At 46.8% G+C, this 14,870-nt stretch overlaps 2 protein-coding genes across 3 annotated transcripts; one reads left to right on the forward strand and one right to left on the reverse strand.

Annotated features, from left to right (window-relative positions):
* Nucleotides 1-748: 748 nt before the first annotated feature.
* On the forward strand, nucleotides 749-3,097 carry LOC124701033 (calmodulin-binding receptor-like cytoplasmic kinase 2). Of its 2 annotated transcripts, none has more exons than XM_047233090.1 (6): nucleotides 749-1,332; nucleotides 1,507-1,667; nucleotides 1,754-1,919; nucleotides 2,021-2,110; nucleotides 2,183-2,484; nucleotides 2,581-3,097. In XM_047233090.1, the coding sequence occupies exons 1-6, from the start codon at nucleotides 942-944 to the stop codon at nucleotides 2,839-2,841; spliced, it is 1,371 nt and encodes a 456-aa protein (XP_047089046.1). In that variant the 5' UTR covers nucleotides 749-941; the 3' UTR covers nucleotides 2,842-3,097. The 2 variants fall into 2 exon arrangements, with proteins under 2 accessions (XP_047089046.1, XP_047089047.1); XM_047233091.1 differs by having other exon boundaries at nucleotides 1,510-1,667.
* Nucleotides 3,098-11,329: 8,232 nt separating this feature from the next.
* On the reverse strand, nucleotides 11,330-13,870 carry LOC124697844 (chaperone protein ClpB1-like). Its single transcript, XM_047230376.1, has 6 exons — nucleotides 13,075-13,870; nucleotides 12,751-12,941; nucleotides 12,330-12,670; nucleotides 11,944-12,223; nucleotides 11,670-11,867; nucleotides 11,330-11,584 (listed from the first exon to the last, which is right to left on the reverse strand). The coding sequence occupies exons 1-6, from the start codon at nucleotides 13,868-13,870 to the stop codon at nucleotides 11,330-11,332; spliced, it is 2,061 nt and encodes a 686-aa protein (XP_047086332.1).
* Nucleotides 13,871-14,870: the final 1,000 nt, after the last annotated feature.

The raw sequence follows: 14,870 nt of genomic DNA on the forward strand, positions 1-14,870 counted from the left end.
TTTTCGGCACGATGTTGGAGTGTCATGTTCGAGTGTTTGTTAGTGTCGCTTTGTGATCTACGTGGGTGTATTGCTTGTATGGGCTTAACCCGGTTGTTGTAGGTTTCGTCTGGTTTCTCCTAATAATTGGACTTCCTCTTTTTAATTAATGGATGAGGTAATTTTACCTCCGTTTAAAAAAAAGTTAGTGTCATCCTCTAACTCAGCTTAGCTTTTCTTTCTTCCGTTATCTTCTCTTTATTTTTTTTTGCATATGCTTTTATTTCGGTTTGGCCGTTGGCATTTTTATACTTTGCGACTTCTCGGAGTATCCTCGGCCAGCATTCAGAATTTTAGACGCTTGTTTTGCGGAAAGAAGTTTGTTATTAGCCTAAATTCCTTAATCCTTGTTTCAGCGACCACATATCGTTGTACAAGACGGGGTGTTCATAGGACAAAGTTCAACATCATATATTAATATCCATAAACTGGTCATTAACTCGCAACTGTTTTCTTTCCCAACTAGACACACTAGATTATTAGCGCGCGGTATGACCGAGTAGGCCAAAGTTCACCATCACATATCCACATTCATATATCCAAATCGCAGTTGAAACTTGGTGCTCTGCGGTAGAATGTGCGGTGAAATACTATTGATTTTTCACTTGGCTCTGTACGTAAACATTCGATGGTCAGCAACCATAAAAAAACGAGTATATCCCACCAAGCAAAATATTACGGTTCCACAGGTCAAACAAATCAGCAATTAGTGCAGAAAATACGCAGAAGCAGACAGGAGCCAGCAGGCACGTTGACCCTGCAACATCCGGCGCAATTGACCACCATTAAATCATCGCCCCCAAATCTCCATACCAGTCTATCAATCTCTTCTCCATGTGACGATCCAAGAAACAACATCCGCAGCAACGATCGTATCAAAATCTGTCCTGATTCGTGCTGCCATGGAATCGTCTGCGTCGAGGAGGCAGAGGCGAGCGAGCACCAGCAGCATGAGCAGCGGCCAGCAAGTCTCAGGCATCAGCGACTACAGCAGGGCGGCTTCCGATGGGTACCCGTACCCGTCCTTCACCTCCTCCGACGCTGCCGCCGCCTCCTACCGGCGGCAGCCCTCGTCGTACAGCGCGCCGTTTTCCCAGGTGAGCCGGAGCTCCACCCGCAGCAGCAGCAGCAGCTCGTTCAGGGCGGCGGCGCGGGGCGTCGCCGGCGTGTTCGGCACCTGCTTCGTGCCCCGGGTCAGGAAAGATGAGACGGAGGAGGCTTCTCGGGGGAGCAGAAGTGGAGGTTTTTCTCAGGGGAGCAGGGGCGCAGGTGTACATGTTTCCACAGATTCAGGTACGATTAGCAGGAGTTCACCCTCTGTGCTCTTGAATAATTTATCTGGTCAACTTTGTCAGTAACATTCTTGTCAAGGATGCTCCTCATTTGGTCTTGCATCCGATTAATCTGCATGACAAGTAGACATTGGATTGTGGTACACGGAGAGGGGATTGACAGTTTTGATTACAGCAGGGACAGGCAAAGAAAGTTCAGGGCTCACGGTTGCAGATATATCCAGGGCGACATCAAACTTCAGTGAGAAGAACATGGTGAAGCAGGGAGCTTCCTCCAGCATCTACAAAGGGAAGCTCAAGGATGGGTCCGAGATTGCCGTTAAACGCGCAAGAAAGGTTTGCCAAAAGGAAACATCATGATTACATATCTACTAGCACTTGTTCATAGATTGAGTAACTAACTGTCTATTTTGTTTCTGCAGTTAAACGGTCAGTTTCTGTCTGCCGAGCTTAGCAGGGAGCTCGAAATGCTTCAGAAGATCGAGCATCAGAATCTGGTCAGGTTCCTTGGGTTCTTGGAGCAGAGAGAAGAAACTCTGATTGTGGTCGAGTATGTTGATAATGGCTCCTTAAGGGAACACTTGGATGGTATGAAATTCTAGTTTTTCAGCTGTTCACTGACTGCTGAGTTTTGCATCCACATTTCTAATTTACTGACGAGGATTTCTGCAATGCACAACAAAATGCAGAATCGCGCGGAACCGGGTTAGAGCTCGCGCAGCGGCTCAACATCGCGATCGATGTTGCTCATGCCATCACCTACCTGCACGGATACGCAGGTGAATTCCAATCACACTCATGACAGGAAATAGAAGAAGTGGAACAAGCCTGAACTTTAAAACGCATGGCAGAACGGGCGGTGATCCACCGGGACATCCGGTCGTCGAACGTGCTGCTGACGGGCGCGCTGTCGGCGAAGGTGGCAGGGTTCGGGCTGGCGAGGATGGCGGCGGACGACGGGGCGGATGCCACGCACGTGACGACGCGGGCAGTGGGCACCGCCGGGTACGTGGACCCGGAGTACATGGTCACGCTCCAGCTCACCGACAAGAGCGACGTCTACTCCTTCGGCGTCCTCCTCGTCGAGCTCGTCACCGGCCGCCCGCCCATCGAGCGCCGCCCCGGCCTCGACCCACGCGCCACCACCAAATGGGTATATTATGAGACACAATCACTCAATCGTATGTATGTTATCATCTGTAGCCATTGGCCAGAAATTGGACGCTTACATTGATGCGACGCGATGCAGGCGATGCAGAAGTTCAGGGGAGGGGACGCGGTGGTGGCCATGGACCCGAGGATGCGGAGGAGCCCAGCGTCCGTGGCGGCGGTGGAGGGGATGCTGCGTCTGGCCGAGCAGTGCGTCGCGCCGGCCAGGAAGGACCGGCCATCGATGCGGCGGTGCACCGAGGCGCTATGGACCGTGCGGCGGGACTACCACCGGAGGCAGGAGCCGCGGCAGGAGGGCGTCGCCGCCGGAGACAGGAGCGCCGAGTGGGTGAGCCGATGATGTTGCTGGTACAACCGGTTCGGCAGTACCCTGCGAACAAATCGAAATCTAGCACGTGCTCTGCAAATTACAACTCTCACCTCTGATCTCTGAACTCGTCCTATGTAAATGTTTGTAAATTTTGACCATTCAGATTAAAGATTTGGACAAATCTAGTTTGAAACAATTTGAGATTTTTTTCGGTAGGCACGAAACAAACGCCCCAAGACATCGTGGTTCTGACCGATAAAGATATTCATTGAATATTTTAAAGTTATTGTGGACATCTAGGTTTCGCTAATTGTTATTGATCAAAGAGGTGCCTCGATCATGTATACATGTTCTCAAACCCGTAGGATCACACACTTAACAATCTATAACCCTAGGGTATCTCTGGGATATTAATAATGGTAAGACCGAAGTTTTTTTGGACTCTCGGATGGGATCCTAGAAAGTTCAGAAAAATTATGGCAAAGTATCGATGTTCTGCAAAAATGTTCGGAGGTCCCATGGTGGGGCCCAGCTGCCCCAAAGGGTCCCCATGGGCCTAATGGGGCACCCCTGCCCATGGTGGGCCAAGGCTCCACACCCAAAATAGGCTCGTTCGGCCAAAGGGGTGAAGGGAACCCTAAACCCTAAATATGGAAACGGGAAGGGAGCCTTGGGGTGAAGTCCCCCTCCCCCTTGGCCGCACCCAACAACTTGGGAGCTTGTTTGCGTCCTCGTCAACCATCCCCCTATATAAAGATGGCATGGACGCAAGGGCAGGCCATCCCAAACCCTATCCGCCTCCCCCACCCCGTCGCACCCCTTCTCGTAATTCCTGCATGGCAGAGAAGCCATGCCCGCGGGGATGTCCACCATAGCTACCACCGCGGTTGTGATGCTGGCCTAGATTCCATTTACCACTCCCTCTCGCTGGATCGAGAAGGATTCGTCATCAAGCCGTACGTGTGCACATCTCGGAGGTGTCGTTCTTTGCGGTGTTCATCGGATTGGATCACGGAGAGAACGACTACATCAACAATGTTGTTAAAACATTTCCGCTTATGTTATTCAAGGGTATATAAATCTAGTCTTCTCGTTAATTGCATCTTTCTAGATTAGATCTTGGGGTTTTTTTTTTGCTCTGCCGTAAATTTTATGGTTTCTATATTGCGAATCCTATCACGGATCCGATGCTAGCTTGCTTGGGTGGTCGTGGTCGCTGCAACCATGTGCTCCGGGTTTGCTTGCAGACCGGGCTTGGGTGGGCTAGTGGAGCAGCGGTTGAATCGCTCGCGGTGTGGCGGCGGTTACTACCTCCTAGCGTCGCGTGCTTGCATGTTGGTGGTAGCAGTCATCCAAACGGTGGTGGCATATCTGAACATAGATTTTGTATGATGGCGAGTTTGGGGTGGCATGACTACCGGTGAGAACTGAGACTAGATTCCGATCTTGGAAGAGGATGAGGGTGTTTCTTCGCGTTCCGTGTGGAAGGCATCGTCATTGTAAGTTTCATCGATTCTCTCGGGCTGCTGCAAGGGAAACCCTACATCCGGGTATCTAGGATCAAATGATAGCGCGCCTGGCACCGTGCTCCCTCCTGGGGCATCATCTTGGAGCAAGTCTCGGAGAAAGTGCCTAGCTTGAGTGCTTAAAAGGTGGAGCCTCGTGGTTCTGCCGCGTCGATGATGGCGGGTCTCGATCGCATGGTGCATCAGGGTCTTCGCGGTGGACGTGTGATGATGGACACGTTCAGGGTGGTGGCTTTGTTTGTCGTCGTGGCGATGTCGATGGCATGCATGTCATGATCAGTGCTTTGATCCATGTATTGACGATGGGTCGGCTGGAGACTGCAGGTGCGGCCTTGGAGCGTGTGCATGTTACGCACGGAAGGTCTACTAGACTGGTTGTGACTCCCAGCTCGTCATTGGGCAGCTTGGTGAAACTTCCGAATTTAGATGATGTGCGTAGATGTGAGGTCATGACACACAGTCTCGATCATGGCCACCCTTTTTATCAAGCTTATAGGTGTACTTGTCAGTCGATCGATGTATTATTTTGTAAACCTTTACTAAACAATTTAGTTAAAAAAAACTATATGCATCATTTTGATGCATAGCCGGGAGGTTTCAACCTCATTTTGGAAATGAAGTGTCACACGCAGATCTGGCTATCCAGGTGCGATGTAGAATTTTACTACTAATTCATCTCATACACCTCAACATCACATCCAAACACCCTTAGAGGATCACTCTCCACGTCGCTTCTGCCTCCTCCCCTTCAGATCTAATATGTGATCAGCTCAGCCCCTCTGCCGATCGACGGGTGTAAAACTGCTCGCCCATTTGCTGTGGATGTAATACTGAGACGCCGCGGCCAACGCAATCGAACAGACCGTCGCCATTAGTCGCAGCATTTGCCCATCGCTGAAAAATAAGCAGTGCTAATTATTGCTTATGCGCTCGGGACTGGTTGTCATATGTATCATGTGTCCTCGTCATGACAGGGAGTAATGACACATTATCTAAGGGCATATACAACGAAGGCGCTAAGCAGGGGCGCTAGGCTAGATTTCCTGGCTGTTAGACATGAATTCCTTCCGATCCCAGGATTTTCCCTAGCATAGATGCTTAGGTACACCGTACACGTCGACGCTAAGGCTCTTTCTGGCCACACCAGAGCTAGTTGGTTAGCTGTTTTCGTTCTACCTAGCAACTCAAATAAGAGTCACGCGTTGGGAGCAAGGGCGCTTAGGTGATTATCATATCTTTTAGTACTCCGTATTTATTTTTCTCAGGTAAGCGTCTACCTAGGTGTCTGCCATTGTAGATGCCCTAAGGTTGCTATCCTTCTCTTCTCATTATCATTCTTCTGCCTGCAAGATGGATCCTTGACTTAGTTCCTCAAAAAAATAAAAAGATGGATCCTTGAGTTAACGCCATGTTTAAATCAGTGGAAATAAAAATAGTAATCACATGCTAACAGCGATAAATTAACTATCGCAGCTCTATTAAGAGACCATGCAAATATGCACGAATTCAACCAATTTGAGAGGCTGCACTTCGAGCACTACAGGAATGGGGCTATATGCCGAGGGCCGGGAACCCTCGGCGTAGCATGCTTTGGCCCTCGGCGTAGGCTATGCCGAGGGCCGCCCTTGGCATAGCTCCTCGGCGTGTAAGTCCCTCGGCAAAGCCACTATCGCCGTCGGCGTAGCCCGGCTCTCGGCGTAGCACTCTACGCCGACGGCAAAATCCTCGGCATAGAATTTTAAAAAATTCAAATTTCCCGTTTCCAAAAAATTTAAAAAAAAAATTTCGAAAAAAAAATATATTTTTTCTATATGCCGACGGCAAAACCCTCGGCATAGACTTTTAAATTTTTTAAAATTTAATTTCTTTTACACAATTTTTTTCTTTTTTTTACTTGTTTATCTTTCACCCAATACACTTTTAACTCTAACTACACTTAATCTTATGTCAAATTACAATCATGGTTAAACTTTCCAATCGGTCACCCATCCTCACACTACTCCAGCCTCAGCACGCTTAACATCTTGGTTTCATTCGGATGAGCTTCCATTATAGAATTGACACCTCTTGCTGATAATAATAGCATATCAACCCTATTAACTCTTGAACCGTGATGCACACTTCTTTATTTTTTGAATCCCAAACAATTACTTAAGTAGACAACAATAAATATATATAAGTAATAATAATATTGAATTCAAATAAAAATAAAATGATTTTATTTTTTGGTCTTTTTTCTATTTAATATTGAATAATTAATATCTTTAAATCGGAAAATCAAAATTCCACAAATAATATGTCTAAATCGATCAGAAAAATGAGAGAAATCTAAATATAACATACATATCATCATTTGAACCTAAAAATTAGAGGAATCCAAATATGACGCCCAATTTGCCATGTGGCCAAAACAGCCCCCTCGCGAGATGCGAAATGGCCGTATCGGGCGGGCTGGTGCACCGTTCGCCAACACGCTAAACGGACAAAAATTAGCACATAAAGTGATGTGTTATAGACATAAAAACATTTTTTGCGGAATTTATTAAGCGACGGAAAGTGTACACCTAGTTCAAATCCGGTCAGTTTCCAGCGGATTCGGCGGGACACCGCAGGAAGCCGATGGATTCCCAGATAGCTAGCGCGCACATATGGCATGTGATATGTGGTGCGAAAGTGGTGTGCTACCACTACGCGGAGGTCTCGCGCAATACTAAAATGCGTCCCATGTAGCTGCTTCACAAAATAAACCCGTTTTGGCACCCCGAAAATGAAAAAACCATCGCCCATGGGTCGGATTGGAAATCCGCTCCTGGAGCCTTGCTTCACATCCCAGGGACCACGCACGTGCCAAATATGGCCTCGTTCCGACAAACTATGCGGTGTCACGGGCCGTTTCCTACTCATTTGCCCAAAAAGCCATAGAACTCCGGACGTGATAGCCCTGTTTGTGAAGGGTTTTCCAAAATAATTGCCGTATCCTAATTCCGACTTTTGGAGTGGTTACTAGGACACATAAAATGACGCCATGCGGCTCCGCGGGATTTTCTGACTTTGTTTAAATTGTCATTTGGCCAAAACGGGCCCCCACGGAGATGCGGTATGTCCGTACCGGGCGCGCTGGTGCACCCGTTTACCATCGCGCTAAACGGACAAAAAATAGCACATAAACTGATATGTCATAGACCTAAAACCATTTTTTGCGGAATTTATTGAGCGACGGAAAGTGTAGCCCTAGTTCAAATCCGGTCACTTTCCAGCGGATTCGGCGGGATAGAAGCCGCATGGATTCCCAGATAGCTAGCGTGCACATATGGCATGTGATATGTGGTGCGAAGGCGGTGTCCTACCACTACGCAGAGGTCTCGAGCAATACTAAAATGCGCCTCATGTAGTTCCTTCACAAAAAAACTTGTTTTGGCACCCCGAAAATGAAAAAACCATCGCCCATTTGTCGGATTGGAAATGCGCTCCCGGGGCCTTGCTTCCCATCCCAGAGACCACGCACGTGCCAAATATGGCCTCGTTCTGACAAACTATGCGGTGTCACGGGCCGTTTCCTACTCATTACCCTAAAAGCCATAGAAATCCGGACTTGATAGCCCTGTTCGTGAAGGGTTTCCCGAAATAATTCCCGTATCCCAATTTCATCTTTTGAAGTGGTTACTAGGACACATAAAATGATGCCATGCGGCTCCGCGAGATTTTCTGACTTCGTTTAAATTGTCATCTGGCTAAAACGGGAACCTAAGAACATATAAGAAAGTGATTGAATTGTTTCTATGTTAACATGTTATTGTACATGATTCAAATATGCATGATTTTGACATAAACGGATAGAGGATGTTTTCCTGAACATTTTGATACCTCATACGCATTTTTCTGACATCATATGAATTAGTTATGATTTTTACAAAATTAGACAAATTTGAAAAATGGCCTACGCCGAGGGTGGCCATCGGCGTAGCCCTGTCTACGCCTAGGGCCAAAGATATGCCGAGGGCTGCCCTCGGTGTAGAGGTCGCTACGCCGACGGTCACGTTTCGCCGAGGGTTGAAAGGGCAGGCTGGCCTGGCCGGGCCATACGCTCGGCATAGCCTCCCATTCCTGTAGTGAGATAGGCTTTTTTTAGAGAAAAAGGGGCATGCCCCCGGTTCCAATATATTGAAACCAAAACATCTCAGTCTTACAGCATTTTTTCCAGCAGTTTAACACCTTACACATCAAACTCCTCGCAGGGGGAACCATACTTATTACAACTCCAGACAACACACGAGAGAGCCAAACACATAGAACTAAACCACCAGAAGAACACAGGCAAAGTCACTGCCTCCCCATGACCTGAAAACAAGCTCCATCTCCCACCAGGACCAGGTCGTTTGCATCCGAGTTCTTGCCAAATCTTCCGCGAGTCATTAGCATTGGGCCCATTCCCCTCGCATTGTTTCTGTCACAAACCTCCGGAGTAGTTCTTGCCTTCTTCCGTGGAATCACCCGGGATCCGGCCACAATATCATTGGTGGCAATCCGGCCACTCCTTCCAACCTGTTCATCGAGGCCAATCAACCCTTCTTTTTCCTCCTCTTTCAACAGGATTTTCCATCGAGCACGGTTGTTTAGCAAGCGTCTCCACAAAACCTGCATGCCAAACCATTGTACCCGATTGAAAACATGGTCATTTCGGTAATCCCAGATAGCCCTCAAAACAGCAGCAAAAATCATATTGCATTTTTTATATTTCTTTCTATTAGCCCACAAAGCAGCAACATCATGTACATTTGAGATATTCAAATTTAAACCCAGAGCACCTAAAACCCTTTCCCACAAGTTAGCAGCAACAACACAATCAAAAAACAAATGTTGACATGACTCAATTTCATTGCAAAACACACAAGTCAGATCATCAACATTCTGTCTTTTGACCAAATTATCTCTAGTGAGAAGCTTATTATGGGAAAGCAACCAAAGGAAGAAATGAATTTTTGGGGGCACTTTAATTTTCCAAACACAGTGAATATCAATGGTTTGGATCCCACCAAAATTAACCACAGCATATAAGGACTTAACACTATAAACCCCATTTGTTGCCCATTTCCAAATCAAACAATCTTTAGAATCATTTAAACAGAGAGTTTGTGCAATTTGCTGAATCTCCAGCCATTGCAACATAAGCTTGTGGTCAAAACACCTTCTAAAAGTCATTTTCAGAGAAGTACCATCCCACAGATCAGCAATAGTCTTATTTTGCTCATTAAGCAGGAAATAAACTTCCCAGAATTGAATAGCTAGAGAGCAAGACCCAAACCAATGGTCTTCCCAGAACTTAACAGTTCTACCATTACCAACTTTCCACATATAACCCATCTTAGCAGCCTTGGCAGCCCAAAGCACCCCTTTCCAAAAAGGGGAGGCCCCATGATCAGAACAAGAGAAAATATTAGGGTTATTCACCTCATATTTGCTATCTACTATCTGTTTCCAGATTTTGTTATCATCCAAGTGATATCTTTTAATCCAGGAAGCTAAGAGGCAAATATTCATCTCTGATAAGTCAGGGATACCCAAACCTCCATACTCCTTTTTCCTAGTGACCAAACCCCAATTAGCTAGGTGGTACTTATGGTGCCCCTCATAATTATCCCACAGACAGTGAGCCATCTGAGAATTAATCAGAGTAATAGCCCATTTGGGGAATTTAATCACACTAAGCAGATAAATTGGAATACTGGCCAACACACTTCTAACCAGTTCTAGCTTAGCAGCATGATTAAGAAGTTTGCCTCTCCAACCAGCAGCTTTCTTAATAATTTTATCCACAACGAAGTTGAATATCTTCTTTTTTAAGCTTACAGTAATGCAGAGGTACCCCTAAATACTGTAAGGGGAACTCACCCAACTTACAACTCAAAGTTTGAGCAAAAAGTTGTGCATCACCATCAAGAACATTAATAGGGACCAGATCACACTTATGAAAGTTGATTCTCATCCCAGACATATGTTCAAAACAGGCTAAAATCCACTTTAGATTAATGGCAGAAGACAAACTTTTTTCAAGGAAGAGTAGAGTATCATCAGCATATTGCATACTGATGATGCCCCCTCCCCATGCCTTGCATAAGGCCAGCAATCCTTCCACCGAAGCGGCTTTATATAGAATTTTAGTAAAAACATCAGCCATAAAGTTGAAAAGAATGGGTGATATAGGATCACCTTGTCTAACACCCCTGCTAGTAAGGAAAAAATTGCTATTGCAATCATTAATCCTAACCCCAACGAGAACCATTATACAGACAGACCCTCAATAATCCTCATCCACTTGGGGCTAAAGCCCCTCAACCTCATGACTCTAAGCAAAAAATCTCTATCAACCCTATCATAAGCCTTTTCATAGTCTAGTTTAAAAATAAAACCAGTATTTCCACTATGAACAGCATCATGAATAACTTCATGGGCAGAGACCACACTCTCAAGAATAAATCTTCCCTTAATAAAAGCGATCGATTAGGAGAAATGAGTTTCTCACTCACCACACCTAGCCTATTGGTAGCACATTTAGAGAAAATTTTGAAACTACAATTAGTCAAAGCAATAGGTCGAAATTTCTGTATAGTTACAGCATCAACTTCCTTAGGAATCAAAGTCAACAGGGAGAAATTTAGCCTAAAAAGGTCAAGATTTCCCTCATTCCAATCCTTAACCATATCCATGAAATCAGCTCTAATGAGCTGTGAGATAGGCTTTATCTTAAGGATTTGAGACAGCATCCTAATGTTCGCATCAAGTGCGTAACTTCAATGTTACGGTGATCCAAATGTGTCTCTTCTGCACTTTGGAGGCAAAAAGTGGAGCTAACAATCCTATCAGCGTATAAGTTGACAACTACAAAAAGAATGAACCGGTTACTACTCTCTTTGTTCAAACCGGCCTCCCCTATCAAAAACCTTTCCAGCAGCACCCAGCTACCTTTGGTCTTTGCTCACTAGACATGGTCTCTCCTAGGAACGTGTGATTATGGCCGGATCATCGCTCAACTTGTCGGAATCACAGAGAGGTTCTTGTACTGGCACCAAGAGCTTCTCAGGTGAATCTGCCACCTTATTAACCACTTCATATTTGAGTGCCTTATTGTTGACGGAGGCATCGATAGAGATTGTTGAGCCATCTCCAGCTTCTCCTCTGACCATCATCTCAGAGATCACAGTCATTACATTCTTCTGCAACCACCTCCCAATAGGCCTTGCACCATACATCTGCGACAAATCAAGTATATATTGTTACAAAAGCACACGCTACACCTATTGTCTAAAAACAGAAGCTGGATTGTGTACTACTTACTGGTTCATATGATTCCGACAAGATAACATTCAAGGCTGCATCACTCGCACGTAGGGAGATGCCCTTATTGGCTACTCTAGCAACAACACCCTTCATCTGGATTTTCACAATCTCCTCCAGTTTTTCACGAGAAAGCGGCTCAAATATCACAATCTCACTCAGCCTGTTGAGAAGCTCAGGCCTGAAGTGTTTCCGAACCTGCACCAACATGTATGACAATAAACACAAGGCCATTGCAGCATTTACAGGGGCTATAAAGTATTCATTCACAAACCTGCTTCATGACAAGGTGACGTGCGCCATGCACTGTGTTTTGCCCAGCCTTTCCTGCTGCAAGGTGTTTTGATCCTAGATTTGAGGTCATAATGATGATGGTGTTCTTGAAATCTACCGTCCGGCCTTTGCCATCAGTCAACAAACCATCATCAAGGAGTTGAAGAAAAATGTTGAAGACCGAGGGATGTGCCTTCTCCACCTCATCAAACAGGACGACACTGTATGGGCGCTTCCTGACTTTGTCGGTTAGTTGTCCACCATCTTCATAACCAATATAGCTGTAAGAATTTAGTACAAGAGAAGCATTAACATCAGTCGAACTAAAGACTATGTCTGATGTGATAATGTAGCGTTAAACATACGAGACACACACAACGTACAAACCTTGGAGGTGCTCCAATAAGGCGACAAACAGATCCATGCGTATTATATTCGGACATGTCAAAGCGAACCAGTGTCTTCTCACTGTCAAATAGCTGCTCGGCAAGAGCTTTTGCAAGCTCTGTCTTTCCAACACCAGTTGAGCCTAAAAAGAGAAAGGAACCTATTGGTTGGCCAGGCTGATCAAGGCCAACCCTTGAACGTAACACCGCTTGCGCAACCAAATTGACCGCCTCATCCTGGCCAACAACCCGCTCATGCAATCTGTCTGCTAGGTGCAGTAATTTCTCTTTCTCCTCTTGATCAATAGCAGCGACAGGAATTCCAGTCCACCAGCTCACAACCTTCAAACAGCAAAAACCATATGAACAAAAGCAAGAAACACATTCAAATAAAGAAAACTATTCAGGAGAGGAATGTCTACCTGTGCGACATGACCAGGACGAACAATTCTTTCCTTTACTGCATTTATAGATCTATTTTGCGCAGTCACTTCTTGCTTGTTGCACATCTGTGTCTGCGTGGCGGTTGCTTCTGTTTCGCTGTCGACCAGAATACTTGTGGCAGCGCATGCCTCATCAATCAGATCAATTGCCTTGTCAGGAAACTGACGATCTATAGTACAGTACAGACAGCAAAAAAAAAAGTCCATCACTTTCTTTTCTACAACATATATTTGCCAGTCGTGAATGCAACTCAGATACAAACATTGCAGGTTGATCAAACAAGAGTGAAATTCTAAACGTACCAGTGATATAGCGGCCAGCGAGCTGTGCAGCAGCGACAATAGCAGCATCCTGAATTTCCAAGCCGTGGTGGTCTTGGTACCTCTGTTTAAGCCCCTGCAGAATGGCAATGGTCGCCTGCACACTCGGCTCCCCAACATGGACCTTTTGGAACCGCCGCTCGAGTGCCGCATCCTTCTCGATGTACTTGCTGTACTCTTTGAGAGTCGTGGCGCCCACACAGCGGATGCGACCACGGGCCAGCGCCGGCTTCAGCAGGTTTGCAGCATCTGTGCCACCAATAACATCGCCGGCCCCAAGAAGCATGTGCATCTCATCGATGAACAGGATCACCTTGCCATTCCCATCCTCCGCCCTCTTTATCACATCCTTGATGCGCTGCTCGAACATGCCGCAGAGGCTAGCGCCGGCCACCATAGCCCCGATGTCGACATCCATGACATGTGCTCCGGCAAGCTTGGCAGGGACTTTCCCGCTGGCTATCCGCTGGGAGAGGCCCTCGACAATGGCTGTTTTGCCGACCCCTGCCTCGCCAACGAGCGCAGCGCAGTTCTTGGTACGGCGGCAGAGGATGCAAATGAGACGGTCGATCTCCGAGTCACGCCCGATCACTGGATCGCTGGCCGTCGTCTCCCGACTGTAGCTGCGTAGGGAGACGCGGTACCAGTAGTACCTCCACGCCGCCCAACACAATCCCACAGTTGCTCCAGCCCAGAGCACAGGTTCGACTTGTCGCCATACCCTACTCATATGTCTGGCAGATCGCGATGTCAAGACCCCCAACTTAGCCCCTCCCATACTGTCAGCCGATAATCTGTTCACGTTGTGCAACACAGGGCGAAACGCTGGATTACTTCGTGTGTATAAATATGTATATAGAGGAAACTGGTGTTGTACTAGGATTATACTTGTTCTACTATGATTAAAATTCGGAAAGAAGTCTATATAACCCCCGAGGTGTGCTTCGGTGCGCACCCTCTCCAAACTCGCGACTTATCGCCGAAGGGGTACGGTGGTCCCGATTTTGTTTTTTTTGTGCTGCCCGCCGAAACCCATATCCAAGCCCAGTGCAAGACTCGTATGGGTATACGGGGCCTGGGCGTATCTATACGGACGACCCCACGTGGGTGGGTCCCACGTGCTAAGCTAATCACCGTGATTAGCTCCCATTGCATGCATCGTTTTCATCGGCACGTATCGGAGATCCGATCGAGCTGTTCCACGCCGTCGCTAGGTTGAACGCAAGCGGTTGTTGCCGGCCCGGCCGTCGGCGGTTGTTGCCGGCACGTCCGTCGCCGCCGGTGGTTGTTTCGCACGTCGACGCCGCCGACCGCGCGCGAAGCCCCCCGCAGATCGACGACCTTGGAAAGGCGCGCCACCGGCTCGGCATCTTCCCCGCTAGGGTTTAAAATTACAGGTACCATGACTTCATCTTGTAGCATAGTAAGAGGAAGCAATTCTGCCGGTTTTTCAATTCTAATTATGGTCCAATACTACGGAATATGGAGAACTCTATATCTGGTATGATTGAGGAACAAAACGAGTACGTCGGCTATAATTCCGATGACTGCGAAATGGAGGATAATTTGCGGCACGAAGCCGAGCTGGAGCGAAGATGAGTTTGATGTGAGCCACTATTTTTCATTTCGATTACCAGCAGTCCAGCATCATCAAATTATATATGGTTCCTCATGTCATAATTTATGCAGATTGCGTACGATGAATTTGATAATGTTGACAACCATAGCGAACACACAGACGATCAAAATGATGAGAACCATGGTGAACACACGGACAG

The sequence above is a fragment of the Lolium rigidum genome, chromosome 3 (genome assembly GCF_022539505.1).
Source record: "Lolium rigidum isolate FL_2022 chromosome 3, APGP_CSIRO_Lrig_0.1, whole genome shotgun sequence".
Taxonomy (NCBI): Eukaryota; Viridiplantae; Streptophyta; class Magnoliopsida; order Poales; family Poaceae; genus Lolium; species Lolium rigidum.

What these genes read in the sequence shown, in the direction of transcription:
- LOC124701033 (XM_047233090.1), top strand. Translation starts at nt 942, where the DNA reads ATGGAATCGTCTGCGTCGAGGAGGCAGAGGCGAGCGAGCACCAGCAGC. An exon ending in ACATGTTTCCACAGATTCAG is followed by an intron (nt 1,333 to 1,506) that starts GTACGATTAGCA and finishes TTTTGATTACAG; the next exon opens with CAGGGACAGGCAAAGAAAGT. An exon ending in CACGCGCCACCACCAAATGG is followed by an intron (nt 2,485 to 2,580) that starts GTATATTATGAG and finishes GACGCGATGCAG; the next exon opens with GCGATGCAGAAGTTCAGGGG.
- LOC124697844 (XM_047230376.1), bottom strand. Translation starts at nt 13,870, where the DNA reads ATGGGAGGGGCTAAGTTGGGGGTCTTGACATCGCGATCTGCCAGACAT. An exon ending in CGCTGGCCGCTATATCACTG is followed by an intron (nt 12,942 to 13,074) that starts GTACGTTTAGAA and finishes ACTGTACTATAG; the next exon opens with ATCGTCAGTTTCCTGACAAG. An exon ending in TGTCGGAATCATATGAACCA is followed by an intron (nt 11,585 to 11,669) that starts GTAAGTAGTACA and finishes GATTTGTCGCAG; the next exon opens with ATGTATGGTGCAAGGCCTAT.